The 10,325-nt window shown below is 34.6% G+C and overlaps 1 protein-coding gene across 1 annotated transcript; it reads left to right on the top strand.

The window, feature by feature from the left end:
- The first annotated feature begins 1,255 nt into the window (after nucleotides 1–1,255).
- On the top strand, nucleotides 1,256–7,817 carry LOC115709356 (protein IMPAIRED IN BABA-INDUCED STERILITY 1). The gene is made up of 9 exons (XM_030637442.2): nucleotides 1,256–2,059; nucleotides 2,660–2,944; nucleotides 3,142–3,459; nucleotides 3,899–4,126; nucleotides 4,298–4,395; nucleotides 4,867–4,954; nucleotides 5,060–5,596; nucleotides 6,812–6,944; nucleotides 7,310–7,817. The coding sequence occupies exons 1-9, from the start codon at nucleotides 1,643–1,645 to the stop codon at nucleotides 7,333–7,335; spliced, it is 2,130 nt and encodes a 709-aa protein (XP_030493302.2). The 5' UTR covers nucleotides 1,256–1,642; the 3' UTR covers nucleotides 7,336–7,817.
- Nucleotides 7,818–10,325: the final 2,508 nt, after the last annotated feature.

Genomic DNA, 10,325 nt, shown 5'->3' on the forward strand with positions numbered 1-10,325 from the left:
TTTATTTTAAAAAAGAGAGATTTAAGTAAGTTTTAGAAATTGTAAATTGTTTTATAGTTGTAAATAATATATATAAAATAATTGTAAAAACCTCAACTATTATTGTAAAAAATTGTCAGGCATTATTAGGGTGAAGAGCACATCACATTAACGAAGTAACATCTTATATAATATAAATAAAAGAAGAGAAAAAAGTTGCACTCATCTTCAAAAGTTTTCAGCTAAGAAAGATAAACAATATTAGTCAATGGCATTGCCACTAAATTTTCAAAGATATATAAAAAAAGATTAGAGATCATGTCATACCACAAAAAAGAAATTACTAATTAGATATTTTATTTTGAGCTGCCATCATCAACCAACTTTAATGAATAAATAATGTATACATAAGCATAGGGATGCTGGCTTATTATTAAGGGTGGCCCCAATTACCAACTAAAAGAAGAAAGCTCAACATGTGGGACCATAATAGTAATGAATTTTGCTACAAAAATGTCAGAGGGGTGAGAACACTAGAGGCAACAAAAGGATAGCAGAGAAAGCAAAAGTGAGGCTATGATAGTTTTCCCATTCCCTTTTCCTCATTTCCTCATTTATTTAATTAATTTCTATTTATTTAATTAATACAATTTCCTCCTAACTCTCTCTAATTGTTCTCATCCCTATTTTACTTCTAGGTTAGAGAATAATATGAGCAAACTTAATATATGTTCTTTCCATAAAGAAGAATTTCAAAATAGTTAAAAATAATTAAACTGCAACAATCAAATATACTTATCATCCAGTCATAGCTACCAAGTCTTAATTTTAGAATAAAATTTTGGTAATTAAATTAATTATTGAAATCTATTAAATTACAAATATATCCATCGTCGAACGTACAATATACACAAATACACACATTATTATACCAATAAAAAAAAAATAATAATAACAATATATTACTCTTTCTTCCTACCCAATGTCTCTCTTTTTTTTTTTTTATGTGAATCTCTCTCTCACATTCTCATTCATTCGGAGGAATTGGGGGAAAGGCAATGAAAATGGGACCCACATAGTAAGGGACATGGACCTCCCTCACTTTCTGTACAACCACACCACAAAAGACATCTCTCGTAGATTTTGGAACAGGGAAAAGTCCAAAAACAGAGAATAAAAATTTTCACATACAAAAACTCATATACAGTTATTATATTTATTATTATTATTATATTTTTATTATTTATTATGCTCCCGTTGATTTCGCAACTACTTAATTTTTTTTATTAAATAAAAAGAAATGAGAAAAAAGAAATGGCTTATGAAGAGAGAAGAGAAGAGAGAGTGTCTTCTTAATAAAAATCTTTGTCCGCCATCTCCCGCGATTGTCGCAAAACTGAGGTGAAAGAATGGAAAGTAGGAGAGAGAAAGTAACCACCCAAACTCAAAGCCACCATTTCCATTTCATTTTCCTTCACTGCTAGAGCTATGTTTGGCTTATCTTACTTATGGTGCTACTACTAATACTATGTATAAAGCCCACGTTCAATACCCATTTCCCCATTTCTCTCTCATCCTATAATCTTGGTCAGCCACTCACTCAATTCACCCCCTTTTAGCTCGCATCCTCCCCTGGATCGGGTCGGGTTGTGGCTTAGGATCAATGGGGTGCGTCAGCTCCAAGCAGGCGGTGTCTGTCACGCCTGCCATAGACCACTCGGGTGCTTTAAGGGGCAATGCCGGGAATTCGGGCCGGAGCCGGGTTGGGGCTGGGGAGCTTGAGAAGAAAAATAGTACGGCAGCGGCGGTGGGGGGAAAGAGGACGAAGAAAAAGAGTGGGGGAAGTGAGTTGGTGGGACTGAGTGGGAGCGAGTTGGGTGAGTCTGGGAGAGCGAGTTCAAACGGTGGTGGTGGGTGTGGGAGTGTTGAGTCTTTGAGCTTTAGATTGGGAAACCTTCAAAAGTACGTGGAAGGAGAACAGGTTGCTGCTGGTTGGCCGGCTTGGCTCAGCGCCGTCGCCGGGGAAGCTATTCATGGTTGGGTACCTCTCCGAGCCGATTCATACGAGAAACTAGAGAAGGTATTTCCTTATTATATAGACGCATTACGTATACTTATGTATGTATGTTCGCGTTTATATATTTATAAAAGTATATATATATATATGTATATATATATCCGAGTCAAAAGATTTATTTCGAGTTTTCGTTGAAAAATGCAAAACAATTTTTTAGTCGTTGATGGGTCTTGGAAGTTTTTAACGTTTTGATTTTAATGGTTATTAGGAGTGTACATTTCTTGTCTTCTATTTCATTAACAGAGCAACAAAAACAGTGATCTTTGGTTAATTCTTCCTGTGTTGATTTACAATTACTATCTAGGGAAAGTTAAAAAGATGAAAGTTTTACTTGCTTAAGCTTTTGAGATATGCTTCTTTTTTGTCAGCTCTGTTTTGTGATTCTGTAAAAAGTCCCTGAGAGGCTGCAAAGTTTCCACATTCTTTACTCAACCTTATCGTTCTGTGTTTCTTCTTGACTTGATCAGAGCTGATGCCTGCTGCCCTCTCATTTTCGTTTTACATATGTTGGTTCAGTATCTTATTATTAAGTGTTAACTTGATCGTGACAGTTAAATTTCCTTTTCTTATGTGATCTTGTTAATTTTTAACTACTTTTAACAGATTGGACAGGGTACATACAGTACTGTATTTCGAGCAAGAGACCTTGAAACTGGGAAGATAGTTGCTTTAAAGAAGGTGCGGTTTGATAATTTTGAACCTGAGAGTGTAAGGTTCATGGCACGAGAAATCACTATTCTTCGCAGGCTTGACCATCCAAATGTCATTAAATTGGAGGGCTTAATTACTTCTCGACTATCATGTAGCTTGTACCTTGTGTTTGAGTACATGGAACATGATATTACTGGACTCTTATCTTGCCCTGACATCAAGTTCAACGAGTCACAGGTATACTTAAACATTTCGGGATCACATTAATGTATTAAACCTTTTGAGTTCCGGACAAAACCAGAGTTGTTTCATCAATTTATGCCATGGCTACCAACTAGTAGTTTTGTTTTAGTATGGTGTCCAACTGCCTCCTCAATATGTTATCTTTAATTTCTGCAATCGCAGTAAATCTTTGAAGTTGGTTATATTTTCAGATTAAATGCTACATGAAGCAGTTATTATCTGGGATTGAACATTGTCACTCGAGGGGTGTAATGCATCGAGATATAAAAGGATCAAATCTTCTAGTGGGGAATGATGGAATTTTAAAGGTGGCGGATTTTGGATTGGCCAACTTCTGCAATTATGGGCATAGACAACCATTAACTAGCCGTGTTGTCACTTTATGGTACCGTCCACCGGAGCTTTTGCTGGGGTCAACAGATTATGGAGCTGCAGTGGACCTCTGGAGTGTTGGGTGTGTTTTTGCAGAACTACTCATGGGAAAACCTATTCTTCAAGGAAGAACAGAGGTAATTGTCTTGCTTCGGTTGATATCAATCTGTGCATGTAAACTTTATAAAAGGATAACACAGAAAATACAATGGGCACATACCTTTTTAGGTGAGAATGATTTTCAATTTGGTACTTCATTTTCTGCATGCAGCATTAGTTGATTAAGGCTACAAATTAAAAGAAAATGAAATGCAAGGGTCACATTTAAATAAAATGAGTAGCATAAGATAGACATTAAATCTTAGCTTAAAACCCTGAATATCCCATTGAGAAACATGGAGTCTGATTAAATGTATAGCATTGTGTTTTTCAACTTTTGTCCTTCACAAGATCTCTTAAACCATTAGTAAAATAGTCTTGTGGCTTATACTTAATGGATATCTCTTGGCGTTCCTCAGTTTGACTTCTTTGGCTTGGTAGTCACTAATCACTAGTTATTCCTTTGTCTTCTTACAGGTTGAACAATTACACAAGATCTTCAAGCTTTGTGGTTCCCCACCAGATGAATACTGGAAAAAATCTAAACTCCCCCATGCAACTCTTTTCAAACCACAACATCCTTACGATAGTTGTCTGCGGGAGACTTTTAAAGATTTTCCTATAGAGAATGTGAACCTTCTCGAGACACTTCTTTCAGTGGAACCATATAAACGGGGGACAGCCTCCTTAGCCCTTGCATCTGAGGTACTTATTCAGCTACATTGTAATTTTCTTGTCTTATTGATTACACAGCAATACTGATAATTTACTAGTATTTGAGGCAATTTGTTTTACAATGTTAACATTGACACTTCTGCGGAATTTCAATTTCATCACATTGATTCACAAAATGTATACACTCTGTTTCGCTTTCAGTATTTCTCAACAAAGCCTTACGCATGTGATCCATCAAGCTTTCCAGTATACCCACCTAGCAAAGAGATCGATGCTAAAAACAGGGAGGAAGCTAAGAGGTGAGACATTTTCTTTTATTTTATAAAATTTGCACAGTTTGCATTCTATAATAAAATAAATAATAAATAGAAATAAGTAAGGAGGTCATTCAATTGTATGATAAAGGAAGTCTAGTGCTGCCTTGCATTCAGTTGTGGTGATGCTGTGAGGAATTTGTTAGTATTTTGGGGTTATGTTTTTTTTTTTTTTTTTTTTAAAATGTCTTCTCATAAGAAAAACTTGTGCTGTTCTTGTTGGTACTATGTTGGAAATTGACAAAGTTTAACAAGTCACAAGTCACAAAGATCTCCTTAAATTATGTGACTGCATAAAAGCAAGACCTTCATGGGACATCCATGGAAGGCATGGGATTTAAAATATAAATTTTGAAAATTTTGTACACTTCAAATAAAGAATTTGAAATCATTTCTTTAATTATTTGTTGAGTTAATTCGACTTTGTTTTTTTTTCTTTTTTTATACCGAATTCAGAAAGAAGAGCAGTGGGAGAGTTCGGGGGACGGAAACAAGGAAGCCGACAAGGAAACCTTTGGGAACAAGTAAATTGGCACCATCGGAGGTCTCTTTTTTCTGCAAAATTGTTTTCATTTCAAGTATCTGTTGATATGCTTGCTTGTTTTGTGGGAAATGCTAGCCATTAAATCAAAGTAATCTTATGTTGCAGGACTCTGTAACTCTGTCGCGAGACTCACGTAAAAGCAATGGTTGTAATCTACATGTTCATAAGGAAGAAAATGGTAAATTAGATGGGGATGCACCAAAGCCATCAGTTGATAAAGAAGAAGAGGTCTTGCATGTGAAGAATGCATCTCAAGGAGACATTCCATTTTCTGGCCCATTACAGGTTTCCACTTCAAGTGGCTTTGCGTGGGCGAAAAGAAGGAAAGATGAAGCTTCAATAAGATCACATACTCGATCTATTTCGAGAGGACACATTTTCAATCCAGTAGAGCCTTCAATTGCAGTGAATACAAAGAATAGTTTAGATTTGAAAACACATGAAAATGGAGATGTTATGCATAGGGGACGCGCTGAATCTAGAGGCCATGACTCATATGAGATTGCTAAGCTTGCCATCCAGAACCACTGGGGCAAGTTTGAACGTCCAGATTCATTTGACGCTTCTGATGTTTACCACTCACAGGAATTATCTTTGGCACTTTACCAGAGAGAGGAACTTGGACCCACTAAAAGTGATCTGGTAAGTATGTAATTGAAAAATAAAATATAACTGACTTTAAAGTTTTAATTGTTAATATGAAATCTAAATTTTAGTCATAGCTGGAAAATAAATAGAACTTTTGGTTGTAACAACAGACCATTTTATTCATGTTGTTGGAGGAATTTTGTAACAACGCCAGAAAATGCAAATCCTCGAGTTGAGTAATGAAAAATAATTAGTACTATTTCCAAAGTGGACATAGGCTCGACCAAAATTGAGCTTAACCACTCTAATTTTTGTGTTGTTTTTATCAATTATTTACATACATTATTTATTTCATTACTCCCATATTTTGATGTCGTTACATTATTCCTCCAACAACAGTTCTTATTGATTATCATATGCTTCTTTTTTTTCTGTCACTTCTTTTTCTTCTTGCCTACGTCCAATAATAGTGGAGGGAAAGAAAAAGAAAAAGAGAAAAACAAGAGCAGTAGAGCACTCAACAAGAGAAAGTATAATTAAAATAAAAGGAGGCAGAAGAGAAAAAAGATTAACTATCAAATTGTTGAAAACTGTTTCATTTCATTAGTGGGGTCCGTATTAGGAATATTGACTGCAGTTCAATAAAATATTCTTGAAAAAACATCGAAGCATGGTGTTTTTTCTTTCCCATTGAGTCTACACTGTTATAATTTTGCCTTGTTTGGGTGAACTTCTGCTTCTGATTTTAGCTTCAGAAAGCTACTAAAAGTGGCTTAGCTGAAAGCTGAAATTAACATATTACCCAAACAGCAGCAGAAGTGTGTTTGGACTCTTAAAGCCCAGCCAACCAGCGCCTTTAACCTTTTTGACAAGTGACTGCCTTGTTATCAATAAACAATTCTACATATCATTGATAGAATTAAACTGAACTAACCATCCCAAATGACAGCTGAAGCTGTTGCACTTGACACTAGTGATCAATTATGAATAATAGCTCCTTACATGTTATAGCTGTAGCTTGATATTGTTGACTGAAAAATCATTACACTGATTGAATACCATTGATGGTGCACTCAAATTTATGAGTACATTAAATTCATCTTTATGTGTATTATGAAAATTAATTTGTCTTTATAATGAGTAGTTGGTTGTGTTGATTACATATATTAAAAGGTCAATTTTTGTTTTGTCTATTCTTTTCTTAATTAAATTTTCATTTTACTTCAGTCTTTATGACTTCTTAACTCTCTCTATATTGTATTATAACAGGGTTTTCAGGATCAAGGTGAGAAAGTTGAATTTTCTGGACCCTTATTATCACAGTCACACAGAATTGATGAACTCTTAGAGAGACATGAACGGCAAATCCGACGGGCAGTTCGGAAATCATGGTTCCATAGAGGTATTATTCATACTGGTTAAACTTTAATTAGTGCAATGTTAGTTCATCTTCGTTTCCTTACCAAACGCCATGGTCCCATCCCATCTAATAAAACCTTTGTGGTATTGACATGTCATTGGCAAATATGGGATATTCATTGATTAACAGTTTAACCTCTTACGGAGATTGCATAGTGATTTGGTTAGTTGACTTGACTGAATCTGCATTTTTAAATGTGCATATTACTATCCAGCCAAAACTAACATAGTCTTGTTTATCTGTTTCATCCTATAGTGTATAAAATTTTCAATAATCTTTTCTGTCTCGTTCACCTTATTCTTCTAATGTGTACGGTTACTTTTACTTATCTTTTCTTTTGTGTACAGTTCCAGGTAAGAAGCTGGTGAAGTAGTTTGTTCGATAGGCTTGGTCCGTTGAAGAAATTGATTAGGAGGGTAAAGCAGAGAGCTATGTATACAAAATGGATCCTTTTATATGGTCATAACAATCTGGAAAATGCTTTCTCAGGAGTACGCATCCTATTCCCATCCTATAGTAATAGTTAACAAAATAACTAGTTAAAATCTCAAGTTCAAACCCAGTGCTTAGAAGAAGAGAAGCAAGTCCTGGGAAGGAAAGGGCAAAGATCAAGTCAGATATTTCGGTCACTGTCAATTATTCATGTTGGCTTTCTTTATTTCACTACGTATTTTAGTATCATCATCATCATCATCATCATTCGGCATTGTACAGATCAATGATAAAAATATATTTTGACAGAGTGAGCAGGAAAAGGCCTTGTTGTATATGCTTCAATTTAGTACATTCGGATAACAACTCCTCCATTAACACCTATAAATTCATTAAAGATAAACATATTAGATCATTTCAAAATGAGCATTGTCATATTGCATTAGTGTCTAGTACTTTTTATAGATGGTGTCTTACAATTGGTTAGTGGTATTCTTTAAAAATTATTTTCTTAAGTTATATAAGATTTGGTATTTAATTACAATAATAACGATAAACTAGAGAGGGTGATAGACACTAATAGTGTTTTTTAAAATTTCTCTATCAGAATAAAATAAGCATGTTAGATATATATTATGTTGTGTGGTAGGTTTTTTTTTTTTAAGAAGCTAGACACTTCCAATACTCTTTTCCTTGAAAAGCATATCAACGTATGTGTATTGGGTTGATAGTTATAATTTTAATTTTATTTATTTAATTATTATTAGGAATTAGGAAGAGGTTTCAATGGTTACATTTTTATTTTAACCATCATGGTTACATTTTTTTAAGTTATTGGATTACTATTAAATGGTTGTGATTAATTTGGAAATTAAATAAAAATAAATAATAAATAATTTGTAACCTGAAAGTAACCTAATCATTTATTTCCTTATAAAACTTTAATTAAAAGTAATTATATTTTAAAATTAAATTAGTTATAATTATTAATTAATTTTTTGCAATTTCTTACTATATAAGGATTTTTTAGCAATTTATTTTTTTACACTTAAATTATTTAAAATTTTATAGCAAAACTTTTTATAATTTAAAATTATACACTTATAATTTCATAATTTAAATTTTATTATACTTGTAATTTTAATTTTAAATTATTAAAAGTACGTATTCTTAGTTTTTTATTTAAATATTTAAAAAGTAAAAAGTGAAATAAGTTAAAGGACTTTTTAGAAAAAAAAAATGGCTGCACTTGTTATTAATTGATTAGCTTGAGGCCTCATACTTAGTTCATCTAATTGTAACAAAATAATTTTATATCATTTAAAAATAATTAATTATTTAAAAATTTATTATAAGAAGAGAATTTTAATTTGTGTCAAAAAAAAAAAAAATTTTAATTTTTGTAAAAAAAAAAATTTTATTGTAAATATTATAATTAAATGGCTTAATTATTAAAATAATTAAAGTAAGGATTTAAATATAAATATTAATTGCTAAAAGAGGTCTTGTTAAATATTTAATTAATTATTTTAAGAAAATAGTTAATTATAATTAATTAATTCTAAAAAAGGAATGTCTACTGTTGCCCCTGATTTTGCCCAAAATACGTGGACCAACCGGAGGATGACACGTATATGGAAGGGTTTAGCGTTTGAATAAATCAACTAAGTCTCCTTAAGCGCAGGATTAACCTTCGACGTGCCTCCCGGAGAAGGCATGTAAGTCTCACATGCTCCCGGAGAGCAAGGCTACAACGAAGCATCTCCGGGAGGTGTCAAATCCTATCTGAACAGTCATCTCGCATTTAATACCGTGCATTTCCTATGATATATTCATTGGGAATGTGTGGCTTTACTGATAGATACAGAAAGACATGTACCTCAATTCTAGAGATCACCACATATAAACACTATAAATACCCCCCAAACTCATTAAAGCAGGGGTCGAGAATTCTAGGTTTGATAAGAACTAGAAGAGGAAAAATCCACCAAGAACATTCCCTGTAATAAATACTATCATAAATACACAGACTCGTGGACTAAGGCTCATTAACGCCCCAACCACGTAAAAATCCCTCTCTTAATTCCTTATAGCTCTCTTAACTATTATTATTATATTGGTTGCCGAAAACCTCGGTCAACATTTTGGTGCTTTTCATTGAGAGCTGAAGGAAGCGTCTGAAAGTAGACAGTACATTACAACAAAACAACAATGGTGGAGACTCGAAACACGTGTCAACCTCGCCCTCTTCAAGATGCTCAAGATCCAAATGATGAGGACGTGGCCTCAAGAGCAAATGTGGGTTCTGAGGAAGAAGAAGGAGCCCCCGATGAAGAGTATGAAGGAAACTTCGAGGAGTACGACGCCTATGACGAAGGCAGCTACTCAGAGTTGGTACTCTTAAGACAAAAAGTTATCGATCATGAGGCTGAAATCACAGCCCAAAAAGAGCAAAACAAAAAGATGCAAGAGGTGATGATGGCCATGCAAAAAGCCATGGAGGCAGCAGGAATCCACGTGCATCCTAAAGCCATTCCTGCTGGACTTGGAAAGGGACCAGAGGAATCCTCACCAAGTGCCCAAAAGCAGAGGTCTAGGGAACCTAGCCCTATAAGGTATCCCTCTGAAGGGAACCCAAAGAAAAACCCTGCTTCCACTCCCGGGAGAAAGAAAAAGGCGCAGGATCCGCGAAAGGTCCGCTCAGATTTCCCTAAAAGGAAAGGTCCACAGAGGGGCAAACTCCAAAAAGGGAGTATTGGCCCTCAGGATCGAGGGGATCGAAAGAGCGTTTTCGTGCACCAAGAGCTCGAAGGGAGAGGAAGAAGGGGCCAGAAATGCCCTCCCATCGATCTGAGAAATCAGATTAATGGGAACCATGGTGATCTTCGGGATCACCTGGACCAAAAGAAGTACGGACCCGCGATCTCTACG

This window comes from Cannabis sativa, chromosome 3 (genome assembly GCF_029168945.1).
Source record: "Cannabis sativa cultivar Pink pepper isolate KNU-18-1 chromosome 3, ASM2916894v1, whole genome shotgun sequence".
NCBI classification, from domain to species: domain Eukaryota; kingdom Viridiplantae; phylum Streptophyta; class Magnoliopsida; order Rosales; family Cannabaceae; genus Cannabis; species Cannabis sativa.